We start from the raw sequence: 25,076 nt of genomic DNA on the forward strand, positions 1-25,076 counted from the left end.
ATTAAGTACTTGGCAACTTTTTCAAACTAGGATTACATCTCATGCATTTATTTTTCAAAATCAATGCATTTGAAAGACTTGTTTAACTAACTGAACATGTCCTGTCTCAGACCATTTTTTTTTCTTGTGCTATCATAGCCATTTCCCATCTAATTCTGTGTTACTTGGGTGGTCAGCATTTTGGACAATGGAAGTCTATCACACTTTTGTCTTTTTAAAGAAGGATTGTGTCCCTACAGTTTCTTATTTAGCAACCACACTGCAGAGCAGAAGGAAAAGCCCCCTCCCAAGGTTCATTTTGGTAATGAGCACACAGTGGTGTCACCTCAGTTCCCAGCACCTCAGGGGAATGTCCGTGCTCTCTGTGATCAGTAAGTGAAAACTGCAAAACCCACAGTCCGAGCACACGGCTCCTGGCAGGCACACAAGGGTCTGACACAGCTGCACTTTTGCAACTGCTCAGGCTCACATTCCTCTTCTACAGAAGAAAGACTTCCAGGCCACTTATGGAGTGAAAGGAAAACAAATATGGAAGTGATAAATCCCATTAGCATTTCCAGCAAGCTTTGTGCCCCTCCCTTTTAAAAAATAAATAAAATGGAGTCCTTACTTAATTTCTAGATTAAGAAGTACTATTAAAAGCAGTTCAGGCCCAATTACAATCCTTGAAACACCACTGAAATGCACTACAATATTCTTTTATTTAGTTTACAGAAGAGTCTATCAGTACAGGTTGCAGAAAGAAAATGTTTAGTGCTATTTACAATTTGTTTTAAAACTCTGCTCTATACAAATTTAATTCTGATCAGTATGAACAATATTTTTGTAAATCTACTGCATATAAAGCATTTCATCAAAGCAGTAACAATGAATAAAATAACCTGTTTACATTTGAATGATGCCAATCATTCGGAAAAACGATTACACAGAACATCTGTAAGAGTTGTGGACACTTAAGTACAGAACACAATGTCAACCTGTGACTCAGTTTTTTAAAGGCTAAAGCTATTTATATGGAATATTGTTCTATTATACTACACGCCAATCTATATTTAACTTCTATAGTTATGTATTTTATAAGATTTTTATTAAATATATTCTACACATATTTGTAATTTCACCCAGGAAGAATTCCTCCCCAGTGAAAAAATATAAAATCTTTTATATTTTTTAATTTTTATTTATTTTTATTTTTTACAGGTTTAGATGAAACTAGCTCATGCTTTAGTGCTGTGCAAATTTCTTTAGCATATCAACATTTAAATTATTGATATGAAATAAAAGAATGGCATCCTTTTCAATTATGTATGCCTTCAAAAATCAGCTTCTGATTTTAATACCATTGCAAGCACTAATTCCAAATGCAGATTATGTAAAGAAATAAAACTAGTACTATGGCAGAAGTTTTTCTTTTTGCTTTTTAAATTTTAATAATTCTTTTGAAATCTCTAATGATTAAGCATGACACTGAAGTCTAAGGTACAGATGAGAAAAATGACTGAAAAACACCAATTGCCAATATTCAAATACATAAAACTGATTAGTAAATGATGTTTTCTAACATTTATGCACAATAATAAAAGCCTATGAACTACAGGAAACTACCCCTCCCATATTAAGGCTAGGAAATGCACTCTCTGCACTTGTTTGTGCTGTCTGAATAAGCACTCAACTAATACACGATCGGAGTGCACACAGTAACAAAAAATCAGTTTCATCAGCCCTCTACAGAGTGCTTTTAAATTACAGGCACATAGTATTTTTTCTTTGTTGCAGTGAAAAGATATATAGTTAGACTTGGTTTAGTTAGTATCTGTGCCAGTTTGGCCACTGAGGTTGACTTAGGTAGAATTGACTTAACAGTTTTTCCTTTGATTTGGCCATAAGTGAGATTTGTTTTACTTATAAATATACTATTTTCCAGTGTTGCATTATACATTGTGGGTTATTACTAGATGTCTCAAATATTGTTAGAGATTGTTGAGGAGAAATATACTGTCAACCATATTTAGTGCAAATTGCATCTAGAAAGCTTGACTGGTTAGATCCCGTTAATGCAGATTTTTGTGGTAGCAAAAAGATTCCTGCTATGGAAAAAAACCACAAACTTTTCTGGAGACTGAATTTTTTCAAAAAGCGATGTACTGTAAGATTATTCAACAAACAAAAAGGAGGAATTGAAAAAAATAAACAACTAAAGTGTTCATAGATTTTTCACTTTTTTTTAAAAAAAGACTAATGAGACAGTGTTCGTGTATTATTTCAGTTCCATGGATTTACAGACAGGCTCTTCCTACAGGTGGTTGAAGCAAGGTAGGGCCTCTTCTATTCCAGCAGCATGAAAGACAAAGACTATATTACATCACACTTAGCAGGTAAAGCTAACAGGGTTTACAGGATTACACAGCAATTGCTTTCTCCAGTTTTTTCACGGTTCCTTTGACCTGCAAAGAAGAGGGAAGTTTTACTTACATTACATTTCTAAAGCAATGAGGCTGTTCTGTGTGAGAGTATGCTTAATACAAGTCTGTTCTCAATTATTTCCAGTAAAAAAAAATTATTTATTGCTGTACACATGCATACATAACTGAAAAATAAATCAGGACTAGTTTTTCACAATAAAAACAAGAACTTTTAAGGTCTGAGTAAGTTTCTGCACTATATAAAAATGCTAAACCAGAAAGTTAATTTCTTAGTTTTCTATAAACATGTAGAAAAGCATTCCATTAACTTCTTCACAAAAGAGCACAAGGACTTGACTTTTCTCTACTATGAAATACTCAAAGAGCCCATAAGAGAGCTGACCACTCTGCCATGTACTCAAATAAGAAACTCTTCTAGTGCCCAGCCTACCTTGAGAGTTTGGTTCTGGCAGTGTCTCTCTAGCCACCAAATGCATCACTGTTGTTTTGCCAAAAGGAAGTTTTAATGCTGCAAAAGGAAGAAGGGAGAGTTATTAACACATTATATCAGCCTTTTTCCCTCCAAAATACCCAGTTGAAACTAACTGTAATTGGATTAGCACCTACTCAAAAGTTCATACTGTTAGGTTTGAACTGCTTACTGGCTGAAGTTTGGTAAATCAGGGACTCAGGGCATGACAATAGTCACTTAGAACACTGCATTCTTAAAAGACATGATACTCCTGTTAGGAACCTTAGCCTTCCTCTTTTGAGTAAAAAAGTGAAGTGGGCGTTAATGCCAAGACTCAGGTGGTTAAGCATTCTTTAATGATACGGATGCAAAAAAATTGCTAATGCAGCCACCAAATTGTTATTCCTGAGATATCAAAACATTGAGCCTCTACACATATTTTGATCCATGACACAGATTTCTTGAAATACAAAATCTCTGCATCTTGCCTTTTAATACTAATCTGTAACATCAGCTGCATGTGAAAAATATCAAATTTAAAGTAGTAGGTCTCAAAATGCTGCCTTTGTGAGCTTTAGCAACAAAAAAAATTTAAAAATTATGCTTTCCACAATTCATTCTGCTTGTGTCTGAAACTAAAATAATATTTTCTATATTCCAATTTAAGTATACAAATACACTGCATACTTATTTTCCTTGATTGTTTTTCTAAGAAATAAAAGGTCTTCTGGCAAAGTTCTGCCCTTCCTACTTTATAGTGGAAAAAAAAGTCAGTGATAAATTTAACAAGAATTTAATCCTTAATACACAAATAATTCTGACTTGAATAGACTTTATCCTATCAAACTCAAGTTACCGCTTTTATTTTCACACACAGTGAAATGGCATTTTAAGTGAATAAATGAATAAAGAATAGGCAATAAACCTGAAGGCAAATGAAGCAAAAAATGCCCCTCTGTTTTAATCCCTACAGCATAGATTAAAGATTCACCAATAAAAAGCCTCACTACAACACCACTATTAAATCATGTTCATTGCCTACATATTTATTTAAATAAATGCAAATTATGATTTAAACACAGGTTCAAACACAGGTGTAAGCTCACAAAGTGATACAGAACTCCACAAGATTCTTTGAAGCAGCTGTTCTTTGGGAAAAGCCATCTCTATGGAAAGGCAAATCTGAAAGTTGCTTGGTTTACCTGAAGCACTGCCTGTGCCTTGCAACTAGAAGCTGTTGAAAACTTGAAATCTGACAAAGATGATGCATTTTGGGTACTTGACACCACGATACAACTGAAAACTGTAACTGACTGTTAATATGCTCTTTGCAAACTCCATGGAAAAGGATTGTCTTCATAATATAAACTCTTGAATTACAAAATAATCACATTATGAACATCTTTCATAATATCAACACAATTCAGGAGACATCACTAGTGAGTTGTGGAGATTAACTATTTACAGTAATCAAGTAGTACTATGCTAATATTTATATTAACTAATTTCAGCTAGTAGTTTGCACAGTTTACACAAGTTCTTGCTAGAAATTTCCAGCTTCTTGCTTGGAGCACCACGACAGCAACTGAGCAGTCTAACCTATGCTCAGTAATCCTTTCTTGCTCTTCTCTTTGTGTTCTCACCCCTTTCTCTCAGTTTAGCCATTTGTATTTCATTCCTTTCCCAACTCTTCAATTCCACTGTTGCTTTGTATTTTCCATTGTCAGAACTTACTTTTCACCCCCTTTTGGAATGTGCATGGCACATGGTGGGTTAAACTTCCCTTCACCAGTAAATAAGGAAACAAATGCTGCTGATTACCATTATCTACCAAGAAATGGAGAACTGTTGATTATGTATTACTTCCCTAATTAATATTATTTGAAATGCAAACCACAGAGCAAATATTTAGCTAAAGGATTAAATTTCCTGTTGGAAGCTGAACAACGGACTGTGCCTTGCTAGCCAACTCCCCAGCCCTCTGCACAGGCAGGGCACAGCAAAGCAGTGTGGCTCAAGCACTGCAGGCAGGAGCAGTGCAGCTTTACAGAGGGGTCTGTTCCACACCGCTCCCAGTGCCATTAGCTCTGCTGTTCCTGCAGTGACAGGCCATTCAGAGGGGGTATCACAAGGCATGATTTATCAAAAATAAAGTTTTTCACTCAAAAGCACTTTTTCCTACCAATTTCTCTTTTCTGAGGCATCTTAATTTATAGGAGTCTTAAATTCATAACACTACACAGACATGTAAGGTATGAGTGAACAAAAATGGACTCCAATTAAAAAGAAAAACATCAAACTGTTTCCTGGGAAACTTTTGCTTCACTGGATGATAAAATGATTTTCAGGAGGTCCAAATTCCAGTCAATATTTCCTAATCACCTAAAGCAAATATAACACTAAGTGCTATAACTCAAAGAGAACTGCAGCTAGAAAAGTTTAATGCAAGTTAAGCTAAGTTAAGAAACATAATATAAATATTGTTTAATGAACTCCCCCCTTCACCTCCCTTTTAGAGGTAACTAGTTCACTTAAGGTTACCTCTAATGAACAACACAAACTGAAGTAAGAGTCTTTTCAGGCTGTTTCATGAATTCCTGTTCCACTTTCAGCTGTGTAATCTTACTCCTGATAACTTCATTAGTGCTGAAGTTAAGCCAAGGTTTTAGGGATTCTTTTTCTTAAAACAATGCAGCAACAAGAATATTTTTGAAAAACGCTAATATACATGTAAGATCCTTGGGGTAAAAACATGATGATTAAATCTCAACGCATGAGTGATTAAGAATGAACTAAAATGCCCTGAACCCAAGTAAGTGTTCAAAATTCATAGACCTGAGTTAATGCAATAGTCAGCAGCATGCAGCTATTATTTTTCAGCTTAATTCATTAAATAATATATTAAATATATTGAACAGATATTCAACATTTTCTCATATTGAGACAAATGTCACTAAGGGAAAAATACTGGTGGTGAAGAGCAGCACTCAGTAAAGTGTAAAGTAAATAAATGGCAAAGTAAATCCCAGTTAGCTATCCTTGCCTGGAAATGTAGGGTAAGACTAGCATCTTTAATTGCAGAGATGATCCAAGACTTAACATTTGACTTTCAACTCTACTCCAACTGCTACTAGCTGCACTCACTGTCACCTGGTAAAAATACAAATTAAAGAGTGAATAAAAATTTCAGAGTTCTTCCAGCTGAGCTGACAATGATCTTGTTTGTATATATAGAAGCATTAAAAATTTATATATGTGGAGAGTAAATCTATAAGTACATCACTAGGCAACACTGGGAATGGTAGAAAGTGAATCAATAGCTATATCATCCCAGTCAATTCTTCATGGAACATCACCATAAGCAGTCCAGAAATATTATTTTCAGATTCCTCTTAACTTCAAAATAATTAATTGGTGATTTTGTACTATATTATATTCTCCTTTCTGTACAGCATTCAGGTACCAAACCATATATAATTTGAACATACAAAGTGGAAGCATTAATTAGTTTTTAAACTGGCACAGAATGGAGAGTCTCATATTGTTTAGTCATTGATACAGCTGATATTCCCACTGGCAAATGCTACCTACAAAAGGAGGGATGACTTAACAAATGTGTGTCACACCTCTATGAATGGTTCCCACCAAAATGTGTAATCGTGGGGAAACACTTGCCACGAGGGGGCACAGTTGAATTGCATTTCCTTAGCAATCGAAGTGAAGCCATTTACTGTTGTTTTCACATAACTATGCAATTGTATCCCTGGGAGAGCACTGGACAGCAAGAATGCTTCCCCTCATTCTCATTCACAGGGTGTCTCCCTGCGTTGCACGAAGATTTAAAGTATTGTTTGACCAATTATCATAAAGTTTATCAAGCATTTTAAAATACTTCAGATATTTATTAAGTAGCTTGTACTGCAAATGCAGTGTAAGAGAGGTGGAACAAAATATTCCATTTAGAAAGACAACAAATAAAAGCAGCACTACAGTTGCTTTGTGTGAGAGGAGACTTGACTTGGCAGGTGGGACCTTGCAAAGTTTAACAGCTTGTGGTAACAAGATGGAAAAATATGCAATAAAGTACAATGTCACTGTATGCACAAGAACAGCAGTATAAAGCAGGCCATCCTGTGATCTTGAACAATAAAGTAGTATTCATTGAACTGTAAATAAATATCCCCTTTTGCCAAACTGTAACACGTATAATAAAAATTATTTTCCTACCTCCTAATGTCACGTTGCCATGAAGAAACCTCCCTTGATAAATAAGCCGCAAGATATTTGGACTGCTGACTTGTTCTTCTTCCCAGTCTGAAGAGAGAGAATTTTCACAGTTACATTGTAATAAAAACATCTTTTGTGACTTCTCTCACCTTTACCCAGGAAGAAAATCAGGAAAGGACTCTTGTATAAAACACTGAAGAGAGAACACAGGCTGAAGGTACAGGAAGACAATTCAAGGCCAGCACTCCTGAAGTCTATTCTTGAATCTATTATTTGATCCTGGGCATTGAAACACGTAATAATGTCTGCAAGTATAAATATTACTGATGTCACAGACTGCAGGATATATTTAGCAGATACACAAGTCCTAAAGAAAATATTTCATACATGCAAATTGCTTCCTGAATCTTGATATCCAGGCCATTCTGAGGCTTCCCAAGCCATACTTCTCATCACCAGCTAATTGACTAGCTGGAGCCGTTCTCCAGCAGCGGGAAGCTGCCGCACACAGAGCGAGCGCTCATGTGATGGGTCACTTGAAACAGGACTCTGAGATCACAGCCCTGAAAAAAAGCTCCGCAGGCAGCTCAGCGCAGTTCGATGACGGCCAGATCCAACCAGTTCCATGTCTGGAGGGGGCAGTGACCTGAGCAGCCCCCGACCGCCACCACAGAGCGCTCTCAGAGCACCCACCAATACATTTTAAGGAGCTTCTCCAAGGCCCATCCATTTTTATGTGTTTCAGTGTTTTTGTGTAGCAAACACTGGTTCAAAAAAAAGCAAGCTTGCATTTTCCTTCAGTGCTTAAGCTATCATAAATAAATTATAAGCTTAAATGGTCTTTCCTATTCTTTTCCCATTCCCTGTCACAATGTGAAGAACAAATAAATATGCACTTTGCTTTCAGAACAAGTATCATAAAGCCTTGAAATGTTGAATTTAAATGGTCTCTCTGGGAATACAGTGTCTTCTGTTTCTTAGATGACCAGATATCTGGCTACAGTTGTTCACAAACATTCTCTCTTTCTGTTTTTGTAGTGTTTATATAGCAAAATCAATATTCAGCAAGAGATCAAGACAAGCCACAGAAACCAACCTGTTCACTGGGAACACACAATTAACATACAGGCAATAGCAACTGGCACCACAAAAGGAGAAGAACTGAAAAGGGTAGAAGGGGAAGCATGTGAAACAAAAGCCACAGCTGCAGAGTGTACAGAGAGGCATCTGGTGCAAAAAGCAAGCAGGCAGAGACTGGGCAGCAGGAGCCATCTCAGCCCCAGACCGCGGTGGGAGCAAAGCTGGTGCCAACAGCAGAATGTGCTACACTCCCAGGTGCTCCCATGTGCCTGGTTTATAAGATTAGATCAAATTAGGCAACCAAAGCTATTTGAATTTCAAGTATTTCCACTTAGGGGCTGATTCAATTGTCTTGCAATTCAAGCACATGCCCGTTCCGCTGTGCTGTGAAGTGGGCTACATCAAGGCTGAATTATTGCACTGCTACCACAATAGTTTTGTTTTGGATTTTTTTAATCCATACAATCTGACCTCCACTATACTGTGGCTGTAAAGAGAAATTTAGCCAGTTGACAGTGCCATACTGATGTAAAAGCACAACCAAAAGAAGACACACTAGATTTTGGCACAGGTATTTTCTCACTGTTAAGCTGCCAAGTTACCCATCCTTTAATTTCTGCTTCTTGGCTGGAAGTCTGAAACATTTCTTTATGACATGAATTCAAATTTTAATTTCCATCGATGACTAAATGAGCCAAGGACTCACTAAATCTACCTTTTTTTCTTAAAGTTCAGATAATTGCTGTACAAGAAAGAAGTTAATATTATTTAGCAGAAAATGGGGAGGAGAAGAAGAGAACAGGTAGCCTATCTAGATGATATACATTAAAATAAATTTGGCATTTTCTACTGCAAGTCGAGACATCCTTAATTAACAACTGTATTGCCAAAAGAGGTGGGGCAAGGTTTGCCTTAATCCTGTCAGCATGTGACAGAGGTTATTTCATTCCTTTTTTCCCCACAAGATCATGACAAGTCCAAATGGTGGTAAAAACAATTGTAACATCTCTGTTTCAAGGCAACTTTAGTCCTCATCAAGATTTCTCAGTCCTGTGGCAAAAAGGAGCACTCTCAGTCTGAAAACATCTAATGGGCAAATGTTTGTGAAAATCTATATGCTACTCTGAAGTGAGATGTCTTTTTTCCATTTAAATTGAGACTATTCTTCTTTGCAAAAGCAATTAAATATTCATCAAAATTTAGAGTACTCCCCCAGGACAGCAGGTATTTGAACTGAGATTTCCATGTCTGGTTCTACTTTTTTAAAGAAGAGACTTTAAGGTCTGGGTCTCTTACCAACTCTAAACTCAGAATCTGCAACTTTCAAGCTCTTCACAAGACTGTGAACATGATATCACATGTTCACAGGCACAGACTTGAGTAAGGAAAAAAAATCCAGTTCTGCTTCTACCAATTCAGATAAATGTACACAAGGAACATTTGGTTATGACAACTATGTTGTACATTATGTACATATGTACATTCAAATATGTACAGCACAGAAGCTATGTTAACCTATTTTTTAAAACATTTTACTTCTGTAACTAATACTTCAGAGGACTTAAAACCTCCTCCTTCATTACATATTTTACTAAATACATATTACTGCATCCCAGCAAATCAAACAGCAAACTGAACTTTTTTCCTGACCTCAAAGACCAGTTTAAGGCCTAAAATACTGATTATCACCATTAACTTTTTGGCATAAACTATTATCCACCATATGTCTTTGACAAAGGCACCACAGAAACAGATAGTGCAATGTTTTAGTTTGTCTAAATAGTAGTCTTTTTAACATCAAAACAGTAACCCAAATGAAGTCCTGTACCAAAAGAAGCATTTTCTTTCATCCTATGTAATGCTGTGTCTGGGTTTTGGCTATTTTCCCATGAAATCATAGTCGGGGAGAACAGAAGCACTTTGTTTTGGGGAGCTATTCACATATGTGAATACACATCTTAAGTTCTCAAGTCCATTTTCCAAAGCCAGTATTCCTGCATGACACCAAGTATATTTACACAAACAACATCCAGTCTTCTAATGTCTCTTAAAATGAGCTTTTATATTCGTTTTCTTCCTAAAGAAATATCAGTATTCCAGATCCTTTTGAAGATAAGGCAGTAAGGAAAAAGTACTTCAGACTCAATTTCACTAATGCATTCCTGTGACTTCCAATGTTTTATTTTAGCTGTTCTCATATAAGAGGTTTTATATCTCCAACATTTCCTCACACTGACTAGATCCTCTAAATGGATCGATAAAGAAAAGTGTCTAAAGATAGGGGGAAAGAAGTACTTCAATTTGGGGAAGCAGATTTCAGAAATAAAGTAGGAAACAGTTCTGACATCTAAAAATCTGCCCAACTGAAGGAACTGTGAAAAAGAAGGCAAGACACCTGTATTTCTGCATAAATCTTTGTCCAGATAGTGAATATACGTACTTAATTTGAATGTTGAGCAAGAGATCAGTTTATTGACACTTCAGTCTGAATACACAGGGAATCTCCTTGCTCACCAGTTAAAAAGCCAAAGCCACGCTGCTACTCACCCATTGGCCAGTTGTCATACACATGTTTTGCAATATCTGCAGCAGAGTCATTCGGTGAAAACAGGAACTCTTTTGTTTTCCCGCTTACCAAGATGAGGCGCAAATTGATCTGGTAAAAAACCCCAAAACATCAGTATTAGGAAAGTTTACAGAGACAACTTAAATTATTTATTTGTTACAGTTACTAAAAACTGTTGTTGGTTTTGCAAGATTGATCCAAATGATTTGAGAAAACAGTTTAACATGTTAACATATGTTAAAAAGAGGGTCAAAGAGGTCAACAGAATGTTGTTCACATATCCATAATCTAGGAAGATTAAATTCTAACAGCTGGTATTTTTGATTATAAACACCAGAAGATTCTGTTAGCGATTGAATCAACTGTGCCAGTAAAAAATAGCTTTCAACAAGGTAGAAACATACTCTAGCAATGACACATAAGGAACATAGCTCCTGAATGAAGAGGAAAAGTATAAACCTGAAAAATTAACCTAGAGAGAATTAAAATATCAAAATCTGCACCTGAATACCCTATGAGTCTAAATAAAAGCCCTAGAATGCTCCCTCCTGATCTCAGCCAGTGCATCTCCTACAAAATGCCAGAGAGTTAGACAGCATCCTTCCTTTCTCCCAGCTGCCACAAAGCTGCCTTCCTGAATCCCCCTGCCAGTCTTCTGAATCCAAAACTTTGTCCCACAAATGTCTTTTACCACAAGCAAAGTGAGGTCCACATGCAACAAAGTAATAACATCCCACTGTAATTTTTCTTTCATTAATTTCCTCCATACAACCACCAGCACCTTCAGCCATAATTTTCCTCTCCTCTATTTGCAAACTACTGAATATAATTTCTTTTCCATATAGCATTAAAATAACACATATAAAGAGCTCACTATGACATTATTTACAATGCAAAAGAGATTAAATTTTGGCTCCTCAAGCGACTGTTTGCAAGGTCACAAAATACATTTGGTAGCACTTAGCAATGCCCATGGCAAGCAGGAGTCCGGCTGCTGTTGTACTTTGACCTACGGGCCCACATTTCATCAAGTTTCAGTGAGACTTTAGCAGACTAACTGCTTGGATACTTTTTTCCAAGTCACATTCTCAAGCTGTGGCTCTCACTTTAGGTAAGTTGCAACAAAGCTTTCTTTGTTGGAATTCAGCAAACTGTTTTCTACATCAAATATCAAGTGCAGAATTTACAGCAAAGTCCAAGTTTTCTAGACTTCTTGAAAAAGATCTCAGTGCATCACATCTTCTGAACATAAGAGCCCTACCTCAGCTGCCTGCTCTCCACTTATTTCAGAAGCTCTTTAGACAGATCATCTATTCCCTCCTGAATGCTTTGGCTTGGATTCATCCCACCTATCTTTAAGCACCTAATGGAGGTATCCAAATTACAATCTCTACCATCCAGCACACTGCAAGGTCAATGAAGGAAATGACCCCTCCTAAAAGCAATTCAGTGTCTATTTCAAAGTGTAGCAAGTACAAAAAGAGTGAGCATAAAAGGCTAAGTTCTCCTCCCTGTCCTCCCACTAACACCCTTTGGAAAAATACAAGTTCTCCCATTAGGCCAGGAAAGCAAATGGCAGCTGTCTCTGAGAAAGCACCACAGCCACTCCAAGAGCATCACTGCATACCATGAAATGACAAAAAAAAACTTGAAAGAGAGAAACTGAGGGAATGCTGTTTAGTTGAAGAGAATTCTTCATAAAATTCACAATACATTTGGCTATACACAATAAAGTTTGTTTTCTTTGGGATTTCCACAATGATTAAGGAATTATTTTCAGATTTCACCAATATTTAGCAGGAAAAGCAGCTCAAGTTCTACTGTTCTTCTTTACTCCAAAAACCTAACTACTGTGATGAAACTACAGCTTCAAAAAGTTGGACTATATTCAGGTGTTGTTTTGCTTATATTGGCTTCCAGTTTCAGTATTTCGCCCCTCTTTACTGTCTCCACCTGTGTATGTATAGACAACACTCACATACACAGTTTCTTTAGCTGGACTACCCCAGATAAGCTCTTCAAGCTTTCTCCAGTGAGATAACTATTTCTCCTTTCATCCTAGGAGCCTGTCTCTGCACAATTTTTTCTATCTCCTCCCCAACAAATGACAATTTCTGAAGCATATTACATGATGTCTAACCAGATGCTTGTAGAACACCACCAGTAATTTCCTCTGTCTACTGGAACCACCTGTGACTGTGTCCCAAGAGCACATATGCCTTCTTCATAACTGCACCACGCTGTTTGCTCGGTTACTCTGCACTCTTTTCTACTTTGATCCTTTCAATTATTCAGCCTCCAAGCTTTTATTTTGGCTGTATCACCCTAAAGCACATGGCTACAAATTTCATCCCAGTCCTATTACTCCATCCCTCAGAGAGAAAGGAGGCTAGGTGTAAAGAAGTATTCTGCATCACAAAGATGTTTCAGATTTATCCCACGTCTGGGCACTGGACCTAAGAAATCTCCCAAAGCTGTTCTTCCTCTCTGCATTACAAGCACTTTTCAAACTTCATGTCACCAATGAATTCTAGCAGCAGGACATCTTTACACTTACCTTTGTCATTAAATGAATTAGGAAACATCAAAATTGATCTGACACTTGTTTCATAATGAATTTAACAACAAGTGCTCTCTGAGCTGCCTCCCCCCCTCTCAGCCAGGTCCTCTATGTGAGGCTCACAGACACACAGTTTCTCTAATACTTTTTAATTTCTCTTGTTGAACCAACAGTTTGCAAAACAGCACCACATCAGTTACTAAGTACATATTCAGATGACACTATAAAACTATGCATGTAGAAAGTAAGTTCTTTTCATCAGTTTGCCACACTGCAGCTTTTGGAAGTGGGATGTACCGCATTTGATTCCACTCTCTCTATACCTCATTATTTTTAAAGCATTAATGCACCTGTTTAAAATACTGCCAAAAATTTAGGAAGTTCAGACCACATCACGAACCGTTACTTATGCTTGGAATGGACTACCTGTTTAAAAGAACAAACAAACCAACTCCAAATTTTCAGCACCAGTGCCTACCTTAGCTTCTTCACCAGCAGCCCTTTTGCCTCTCACTCCAATTCCCCATATCCATTTCCTATACTCTAACTGGCTCATGAGACACCCCCTTAGCTTGCTCCCTCTGGCCAAGCAGTTCCCAAACTCTGAATTTATATCATTTAAGGATTTATTTTGCTTCATCTCTGTGTAATTTATCTGTGGTGGGGGTTACCTGGTTTTAAGACCACAGCACTTTCCTAGGTAGCAGACATAACACCAAACCATCCACTCCCTAGAACTACTTTGTTTGGATCCTACAAGGAGATGACTGAAAACAACCCCAAAAGATTAGCCCTGCTCAGCACTTAAAAGTATGATTATGGCACTGCATTAACATAGACGTAATGTTAACACAGAAGTGAAGTTATTCTTCTTCTGCCACAACATTAGGAAGACACATTTCTTTTTATTCTCACTACTGAGTTTTGAGATCAGTAGGCACACTACAGTGAATACAGAAAGGAGATTAATATCACTAAAAAATAACCAAAACTAACTTGGCTTCCTGGAAAATTCCATTAAGTCATACCTATGCAGTTAATATACACCATAAAATCAATAAAAGCAATATGGGGAGGGAGGGGGGAGGCAGGGGGAAGAGTGAAAAATGTGAGATCCTTCTTTCCCTCTACCTCCCCAAGATGGATAAGGTTCTTGATGCTGAAGAGCATTTCTTAGTCTTACTATGAAATATAAAAGGCACATTGAGATAAGATAATCATTTTACAGGGTATATTAAAAAGTATGTCTAAAACACAGTATAAATATTTTCATTAAAAAAAAATAAATCATCCCATGTCAGCAGAAGCCCAAAATGAATTTTGAAGTCAGTCAAGCAGACGTTATATGAAGTGCAAAGATTTAGCTGTTCTAATGAAAGCTTTGAGCATTTTCTTATTTATAGTACAGCATGCCACTGACACATTTAGTTTGCATGTTTATCTCTCTCTCTCTCTCTCTCTATATATATATATATATATATATTTTTGTGTTTCTTAATCTTGGCTTGAAGGAATCTTAGTCTTGAGTTGCTTATCACACTACCCCAAAGGGTTTGAAGCAAATAATCCTAAAACTTGCCTCTAAATTTAGAATCCAATCTCATTTCCCTCAAGAATATTGGTAAATGTAAAACTTGCAATTGCTGTACTACTTAATCTTGCAAATAAACTATAGGGGATCTGAAAAAATTCCAGAAATTCCAGAAACCTCAGAACTAAAAGAAGAAAGAGAAAAGATAAACCCATATGTGTATACACAATAACTCAAAGTGAAGAAAAATGTCTTGGTTAGGTAGAGAAATTTTGACACAAAAGCATCAAGTTTTTATTTTTCAAGTTAAGAAAGAATTCTTAGCAACCTGAGCTATCCTATTTCCTACGTTAAAAGCTGCCAAGGAGGTTGTATCTGTATTCCTTGTATGCTTAAAGCCCCTCCACCTATTCTTGTCCAGTGTCTTGGTCACAAAAAACTTTTGCAATTCTCATAGCCCTGACAAGTTTGCTTTTCAACTGGGAATGTTAGAACAACTGTCCTGATTATGTTTTTTTTCTTTTTTTCAGGGTACCAAAGGGAGTTCCAGCCTTTTGCTACAACAACATGATAGAGATACTATCCTCACACTTCTGTGTTGTAGCATCCACTGCAACCTTACTGCTGGCAGCAGTAAAGGGCAGCCAGAGTATCAGAAGAAGGATTAAATACAATTTGCAGTCTACATCCCCTCTGCACTCTTATGTAACAGCACATTCTGTTTGTGATCTCAAGCATGCAAATCTCACCCTCTCCCCCCCACCCCAATCTCATAATCACAGCTCCAGTAACTCCCCCATCAGTTGCACTGAGTACACAATAAAAATTTTCAGCATAGATTATATTATCCAAACAACAACAAACCCCCCCACCAAACAGAAAGCCACCCAAAAATAAAACTGTATTTATGAAAAGATTATAGTAACAACTGTGACCACAATTTTTGGAAGAGAAATTTGGGTCACATATATGCTGACATAGAGTAAGTTGTGTTTTCTTTGTTCTAGGCATCTGCAAAGTTTGTTCATTCTTTAGGGCACACCTACAAAATATCTTAGCGTCACAGTGCTTCTAATTTCACAGCTAATGTTAAATAAATGGGAAGTCACTTTAACATCAATAAACATTGTGTAGGTTGGAAATCTCATTTCTTAATGTCTGACTTCTCATCTATTCAGTTAAATAAGCTAACTGGTTATCAATTTTATGCTCCAGTAGCAGCTTAAGATTGCTCCCCAACTTACAATTCAAATGCAGAGAAGTGTCATATCACTACACCATATGCAGCCCCAAGTTTAAACCAACTGCTTTTCTTTAGCTGTTTGAAGATTGAAATACATGCACAAAGCAATTTTTTCCTCAACATCTTACACTTACCTTCTTGCTCAAGTTCATTAATGTAAAAAGTAAGTTGGCTCTCTAAAGACACATTAAGGTTTCCTAATGGCTCTAGGCCAAAGAGGAACCTCTCAGCCCTCACTTTAGTGACTGAATTCCACCAGATTTACACACAAGGTTGAACAAAGCCCAAATAACAGTCTAAGCATCACACAAGCCAAGTCAGCAGGGACCTGCAGGTTCTGAACACCAGGTCACTCCTGGAATGCATCCACCTGAATATAATGAAGAACTTCAGTTTTTACATGTCCTGCAAGTCCGTTGTAGAACCTGAGCTGTTTCACTGAGTGCTCTCTTCTCATTCCCAGCTTCAATTTATTCTTGAATAAGTTACACTCACTGATGTCACATGCACATCACGCTTTAGCCCAGAAAACCCTGGGGTTTTGATGGCTTTCTTCTGCATCTGCAGACAAGGACGCACTTAGCCAAAATTAAAAAGCAAAGGTTCTCCTCATTAAAAGCCTGGCCCTTGGTGGGAACACTGTCTTCAGAATGCTGAAGCACATCAATAGAGATTAAGGTAACTGGGCTTGGTAGGCCTGGAGGGGACCTATTAGCAGCCTTCCCATGCCTAAATTACCAAAGGACCCCTTTCTGTCCAAGACAGAAGATCAACAGATCAGTGGTCATAAATCAACAGATCAATGGTCTTAAATGGAAACAAGAGACTGAACTGTGATCAGATAGAAAGGTTTTCACCCTGAGGATCTCAAAACAGTGGTCACTCAGAGATGCTCTGGAAGGTCTGGCCTTGTGAATTTTCAAGGTCCAACCAACAAAGCCTCAAGCAATCTGGTCTGAAGATTCAGTGGTGAGTCTGCTTCCAGCAGGAGCTTGGGCTAGAAAATTGCTCAAGGTCCTTTCCAAAGTGAACAATTCCACAGTCCACTTTAATCCCTATCCATACTTTTAGTTTTGTTTAAACTTTCTTAAGTATGCATAATTAGAATGATATACAGTATTTCAGAAATTCATAAGATGATACTAGAACCTCCTTAAACTGACTGCAAAAGCTTCTCCATTTTCAATTACAAACATCACAACTGTCTTACATTTGTAATGCAGTAATCTCACAATGCTCCTCTCCAGCCCAGTTGTTTCTATGACATAAACTTTCAAGCTTGCATTTCAAAATACAGCTTTTAACCACCCGTAATGTACAGGATATTCTTATTGTAATTCAACTAATTCTGTTCCTCTTAATTCAGTCTTTGAGATAATCCCATCTCCATACAACACTACAATCATCTTCTATACTATTCATCATCAACAAATTTCATCAGCATACTGATTTTCCTTGTCTTAGAGGCATAAATGAAGACAATACAAAGACAGCCGGTCCCAAAACTATCTTTAAGGAATTCCACTAAGCATAACTGACAGCCTGACACTTACATCCTGAACACTGTACTTTGCCATCTTCTCCACCTAAGTCACACACTCAATCAAACCCTTCCCCAGCCTTCCCCAGCTGATCCCTTGCTATGCAACATCAGCTACTCACTGAAAGCCAGGCAGATTACACCTCTGTCACAGACATCTTTTGTGAAAAATCCTTTCTTGGGATTTTTCTCCCTTCTGAGAAGCTGTGGCCTCAGCAACAAGTTTAAACCATGGCTATCTGCTGCTGTGGAATGCAACAGGTGGATCCGTGATTGGTCTCCTGTGGATGTTTGGATTTACTGACCACTCACGGCAGAGCTGCTCTCACTCTCTGCCGGGACACAGATCTTTGTTATTCATTCTTTTCTATTCTTAGCTTAGCTAGCTTCTGAGAAATTTGCCTTCCCTTTATTTCTAGTATAGTTATAATGTAGTATATATATCATAAAATAATAAATCAAGCCTTCTGAACATGGAATCAACATTCTCGTCTCTCTCTCACCCTCAAAACCCTTGTGACCACCGTCACACACCTCTTCTGCATTTGCCCTATGTGGAAAACACTCTCCTTCCAGAGAAAACTAGCTGGTGAATCTGTCCTGATCTGATTTGGATCAATAGAAATAATGAATTTTTTTCCATTATTTCTTCTCTCTTCCTCCTCAGCATCCTTCCCGAGATGGCTACTCATCTGTCAAGTTCAAAAGTCTCTCTTCACATCTTTTCACTCAACTAGCACGTAGATATTTTATAACTTAATTTCTTCAACCTGAAGAAATTAAGTTATAAAATATCTGAAGAAACACCAAGCATGCAAATCCCTCAGGCACACTCCTTAATACTAACCCACTACATTTAGTTTAATCAGCATCTGCCTCCTTGAAATCCAAAGCCTTTACATATACTTCTGCTTTGTTTATTCTTCCATTTGATTTTAACTGTATCAGCTTGTGGTCATTGAAACTAATGGTCATCTCCCCAAGCAGCCTTTTGAAGATTTCCAGAACTTTCTGGGAATTTGAGACACATCTAGAATAATAGTATTAGCTCCTTCTCAGCCAAGAAACTAGCTGGGAGAGGGACTGAGGTGCCCAAGGTAAGAAAGTAAGAGAGCAAAATTATAATGCAAGCAATGAGAATGCAAGCATTCTCAATGAGAGACAAGAGATCCTTCATTCTGAACTCTTCTTCAAGAGTCACTTGGTAAAATAAATTAAACTACAGTTCTCATGAATCACACTTCTAGCCACCTATTTTCACCAGATACTTTATAGGAAATACAGGTAACTTAACCACACTTCCTCAATTGAACACCTAAAATTTACACTTGGCAACCCTCAGAACCTCTGTATTTAGCTTTGCTCAACCTCTACAGCACTTGCAGTACCTGTAATAAATTTCCTTTGTATTATAAAAAAAAGTTTGACATGGAAAATGAAAAGAAGCATACATTGTCCATGTGAATGAACAAAGCTCTGAAGGTCCATTGCCAGCTATGTCACTTGTTCAAAGGCACAGCACTTGTGAAAGTAGGGCAATCCCAACACGACACCGGGTAAATGTGACAGCACCCTGCGTCACTGTGCAGGGCTAAGGTGAACTTCAGACCAGTTCCAATGACACACTCACCTTTAGACTACTCCAAAGTGAAACAAATATGGTTTTATGTGCAACTGCTTTCTCAAACAAGGAATGGATAAGGAAGATTTGAACTGCTAAAAATTTAGTTAGCAAATTTGAGAAACTTGAAGTGAAAAGAAAGAGAAAACCAAAAGAGAGCATAAGCAAATTTTACTTCAAGGGGGGAAAAAAAGCAAAATCCTATAGGCATTTAACTCAGTAGCTATGATAGAACTAGCTGTTTCTATGGAAACCATGACACTCTTGAACTTAAAATCCTAGTGCCTGGTTACACTTCATCCATTTCCTCACTTCAGTTCAAGTAACATAGGAACAATGGCAATATCCTCCAGTGAGTTTCAGGGTTATGTTTTCAGAAGAAATATCTAGGAAACACTATTCTTCAAAAGAAATGAATACAGCCACTGTAATAAATAAGCAGCAAAATACAGTGGATTTCAGTCAAGTTTACATACCATTTCTTGTACTATCCTGACTATTTGCATCCCTGAAACAATTCTGGGTTAGTTCGGTTTTTTGGGGTTTTGGGGAGAGGGATGAGGTAAACACAACACACTAATGTGCCTGATGGAGCTAATTAAGAATTTTCACTGAAAATCAACTTTGACAAGACTTTAAAACCAGAAGAATAACTTTTTCTTACAACATACTGGTTGTATTAGCAAAAGATTTTTTCATGATTTAATGAAGTAAGACTCTAACATAGAATAATTTGTCTCACAGCAGTAAAATAAAACTGAGGCACTACTTTACCTGGATCAAGTATCTGTTCTTCTCAGGTCAAGTGGAATTTTGGCCACTGTATCCCACGTACATACCTTAGTCATAAACTGTCTCCTGCTGCCTCCCAGGAGAATTCACTCTGACAGAGAAGACTCAAAGACCTACTCTGATTACTCATTAGCCATAGTCAGGGCAGTTTCACCCTGCACATGTTGTAATTGTCTTAGTCCATCATGATCCTAATGTGCAAATTACAAGACAGAAGACATCGAAGACCTTTAACTTGTCTTTAACATATGCCAGAAGATCAGGAGACTTAATATAAGTAGGTAGCAAAAAATGCAGAAAGTGGCATTCAAGTTTGCTATTTTTGGAGTTCATCCTTTCAGCTCAATGTTCAAATAAGTGTACTTTCACTGAGGAATAAAGTGATTAAAACATGAAACAGTGAAACTGATATACTCAAATTAACATGAAAGTTGGGTAGAGGCCATTTTAGCCATCGGTATGCCACACTGAGCCAGTCAATTCCAAACACAAGAGTGGAAACAGTAAAACTGCAATGCCCACAAGGGAAGTTCTTGTTGGCAGGCTGAACCAGTTAGCTCTGGTCAGCAGGGCCACAGGGAGGTGTTTTGGTATCTATGGTGGTTTACAGCTCCTGCTCTCAGGAGGGACCTGTAGAACAGGAACCAGCCCATCCTGGGGTGACATACCCTGGGGTCCCTGGCCTGTAGTACATGCAGTTATTAGTGTTGCAGCTCCAACACCGGCATTTGTGTGCCTTCTTCAGAACTTACATATAATAACAACAGAGGAGAGCATTCCAGGGTTTCTTTCTGAAGCGGGAAAGAGAGTGAGTAGGAGAGAGAGAGAGAAAAAGGTGTCTGTTTCTATATTTTCAATCTCTGTCTCCCTAAAAATATCTTTTAATGACACACATCCCAGTGTTTGACTCCAGAATTTAAAAATGCAATCAGCATGTACCATTCTGCCATCTCTTCTCAAGAGCTGCCCCTGGATGAGCCCAACACCTTGTTTTCATTCTCTCCTATTAAGCTGATATTTGAAGCTTAGGAGTCCACCCCACAAATATTATTAATGATAATTCTAGTCACTTAAATTTGGATTGAATTCTGTTATAACTCAATAATTGTTCTATTGTGTTCTGTAGGGAGAATATTTAAGTATTATTTTAAAATATTATTTAGGGCAGTTCAGTGGCACCTTGTAAAAGACTGATGCAAGACCATCAAGCCTGCGAACACTGATGTTGTGCAATGCCTAACACCTGCAATTTGAAAGTCAACACTACCACTGCTGCTAACAAAGGAGAACATACAATTCCACAGAACCAGTTCCATATGCAGCTACTTTTTCCAAGTACAAGGAGCAGAGACATACTCTCTATCCCTTCATAATCCCCAATCAATTATTTTTTCTTACTTTTAACCAACTCTGTAGGGTTCAATTCGATTTAACCATGTACCTAGAAGACTACCTAGACTGGGAGGTACTACAGTTTTATAACCCACAGAGGTCATACCATAGACAAAAATCAAAGTAGTCTTCCACTTATAGCCTGGATGAAAATAAACATCAGCTCAATTTGACCAAAACTAAAGTTCTTTGGAGGAAAAAAAAAAAAGTGAACACAATGAAAACATTAAAAATACATGAAAAAAAATGGACATTTCAAGGGAGCTGCTATTTACTGGAGCAATCAAAATAATTATAATTGCAAGCAGCACTGATTCGTGGATATCCTCTATTTCCACACGCTAATTTTCAGGAGAAAAGTTTCAGTTTTTTAAAATGTTCTTTGTTTGTTTTTAAATGAAGTTTTAAAACATGATTTTTCATATTTAGTTACCTAAACATAATAAGGATGGACTGGGTTCTCTGCATTCTTGAGCTAGACTTTATTGCAGAAGTCCAACTGCTCTGCTCCTCTCTTTGCTTCCCCTTTCTACCATGTGAGGCAGGAGCATCAACTAAGGATCACTTCAGTGTGGATATTCAGGTACATGAACATATACATAAGAAGACACAAGTAAGTAGCCAATTCAGAAAATCTCTTGGGAAATATTTAAATAAGGAAAAAAAGGATTTCTTTAACAAGAAAAGACCCCCAAACATAAAACACACACACACAAAACCACATACAAATCCACAGAAAAATCACCCCACTGTCTTGGAAATGAATGGTCTACTCCTTACATATGAGAGCATAAAGATTCATGAGATCTTACTCATGAAGATTACAGCATGAGATTATACTTTTCCTCAGAAACAAATTGATCTCCAACACAAAGCCTGTGTTTAAAATGTGCTACACTTCAGGCCCCCAAAACCAGACAAAAATAGTCTGATTTGGAGCAGAAGAGAAATAATACAAGAGCAAGGAAACAACCCAACCTTCTGAATCCAATTTCATCTTCTCTTTTCTCTTGCAATAAGTGTTGCATTATATGTTATTTAATACAGTTTACTGTGCAATACAGAAAACATCACACTGTGACTAAGTAGGAGATTATAGCTAAAAAAATACTATTTTCCATTTCAACTAAACACAGCTTGAAAAGCTTAGAAAAAAAAGTCACTCCATAAGGATAAATAAAGAGTGACACAGTTCTATGGAAGTCTCCTCATATAAACTCTGTTGCGTAAATAAAAAAAAAAAACAACAAAACTTCCTTAGGATTTTTCAGGACCTAGATCCCAATGGAAATATCAGCAACAGGAGGTTAAATTTGTGGCTTCTCACTTCACAGTGATATTGGGACTCTGCTGACAGGTCCTTTAACTTGGTCAGCAACAAAGTATGAAATTTTTCAGGCCTTGAGATTGTATGTCAAAAACAAAATAGAAAAAAATCTTTAAAATATTTTAAAACATGAAAGAGGCAAAGAGTTGCACCTTGACTTAGAGATATATTTCAGATCACTTGGGTGGGCATACCATAAAATTAAATTTTTATTAATAACTATCAATTCCTAGCTTCTCTGGGCCTACTGTGTATCATGGCAGTCAGCCAAAGTTTTGCCATTCCAAAGCACTACATAAATTGCTGAGCTGTGATAATTAAAGGCAAGAGACAGGACATTATATATTTTTGTCTCTGATGCAAAATATAGTTCCTATTTTAATCAAAATGGATGTTTCAATGACCAGAGAGCTCTTTTATTCTAGCAAAACCAAGCAACTCAGATATGAATGAGAACAGAACCCTTTCTAATTGTTTTCCTTTTAAAATAGCCCAGAGAAAACACTGAATTACATGATAAAAATCAAGGATTTTGATGCTGATGCCAATTTATTCAGAATACAACTCTTCAAGAGCAAACAGCTTGACTTTGACCTCTGCCTGTACTTCTCAGAATAGAATAATGAACACACTTTCCTTTCCTTTTTTTCCTTCCTCAATGAGTTACACTCCTTAATGTTCAACAAAAATTCAAACCATGTTTATAGAAACCTTACATGTTTTTCTTCTATTTAAACATTATGGCACTAATGCATCCCCAAGCTAAGTTTGCTGAAGTCAACTGTCTGAACTAATGGAATGACATCACAAATAAGGTCTGATGCAGTTATTTACTGTGCTCTGCATTCACTGTTGCACACTAAAAGGCAGAGCTTATTCCCCTCTGAAGCCAGTCAAGTGCTTTTGTTGTTTGTTGTTCCAACCAGCTCTCAGTCTAAGAGTAATTCTCATCATGCTTCCATCATGAAGAGCACCAGCACATGCAGACTGCCTATTAATGACTAAAAGAGTTAAAGCTGGCCTTTTATTTTGGTCTCCTCCTTTTCCAGAATTGTAAAGACTTCTGTAGAGTCAGAAACATACAATTTACCAGCTGTTAACTTACCACTCAACTTCCTTGGATGATTTAGTTTCTGATGCAGTATCCCTTTATGACTACCCTGTGGCTTTGTGAAGTACTTGCTACCACAGTGTGTCTGCATGGGAAGGCACCTTAACTTTTTTCCTCCACACAAGAGTTTTCTTCAAAGAAAAACAGATTTTAGTGAAGATGGAAAAAAAAAAAGATTTATAAGAAAAGCTTTTTCAGAGCTTTCTTCTATCTTCATTTGTCTTACATGCCCAGAGTCTACACAAAAAGCATTAAATTACATAAAAATGCTTCATTTCAGCCCTTCAGAAAAAATCTATCTTCAGACAAATAGCACAAATTTAAGACCCAATTGATATTCAGGCATCTTCTAAGCATAAATATCCTCTTGGTCTAGGATCTCACTAAATCCTTACCACAAGGAGAGAACAGTGATGCCTTCTTGAAGGCAATACAATCTTTTAATCAGTAGTGATTATAAGCAACACCAGTCACGGCTCTCAGTTCTTACTGCATCAACAACTACATTATAACAAGCCATCTGCTCTTTGTCAAAGCAGTGAGTAAGGTTGGCTTCTGTGAATCTGGGGCAACATGTGTTCTAGCTTGCATCTTAATTATGATTTACAAAACACTAGGTATGGACAACCACAGAGGTATGTCACTGACAGCTCCCCAAGTAGCTATGATTCTTGCCTTTAAAGTAAAAAGGAATTAGTATTACCTCCCTGAACTAATTTGTTTGAATCTATATAGGCAACAGCAGAATACATAATTTAACATGCTTTTCTTCTCATACGTTGTGACTTTTGCTAAAATAAAATCATTTTAGACCTAAGTCATATTGCAAAACTCTAAATTTGCCTGTCCTCATGTTTTTGCACGTGGTCAATACAGCTAGCACACAGTACTTGCCACCTCTGCATGTCCAAGTCCTCTGAGACCTGGAGACGACCCAATCGGAGATGACCTGACTCTCTCTCCTCATTTTTGTTTCTTGTGTACTCAGACTGTTAAGTTTTTTAGGATAGCTATTTGTTATGCCTGATATACAATATTACTTCCAGGCTACAGGACAAATGCTGATTTAAAATTAAGAGTGTTTTATTAATAGTTCCACAAATGCTATAAGTATCAAAGACCCTCTAAACCTCTATTTTCACTAAGGAAAAGGCCTGACAGGGATAGCATCAACTGACCACGTTATGAAAAATTTCACTGGCACCACTGGCT

At 37.3% G+C, this 25,076-nt stretch overlaps 1 protein-coding gene across 1 annotated transcript in view; it reads right to left on the reverse strand.

Moving 5' to 3' along the window:
• Positions 1–682: 682 nt before the first annotated feature.
• The window catches only part of UBL3 (ubiquitin like 3), a 55,970-nt gene continuing 31,576 nt past the window's right edge, over positions 683–25,076 (reverse strand). Inside the window, exons 2-5 of the mRNA XM_063149109.1 lie at positions 10,729–10,837; positions 7,102–7,188; positions 2,854–2,931; positions 683–2,444 (exon numbers count right to left, since the gene is read on the reverse strand). Of these exons, the coding sequence (XP_063005179.1) occupies positions 2,392–2,444; positions 2,854–2,931; positions 7,102–7,188; positions 10,729–10,837 (327 nt within the window). The 3' untranslated portion in view covers positions 683–2,391. The remainder of the gene's footprint in view (positions 2,445–2,853; positions 2,932–7,101; positions 7,189–10,728; positions 10,838–25,076) is intronic.

This window comes from Melospiza melodia, chromosome 2 (genome assembly GCF_035770615.1).
Source record: "Melospiza melodia melodia isolate bMelMel2 chromosome 2, bMelMel2.pri, whole genome shotgun sequence".
In the NCBI taxonomy this organism is placed as follows: Eukaryota; Metazoa; Chordata; class Aves; order Passeriformes; family Passerellidae; genus Melospiza; species Melospiza melodia.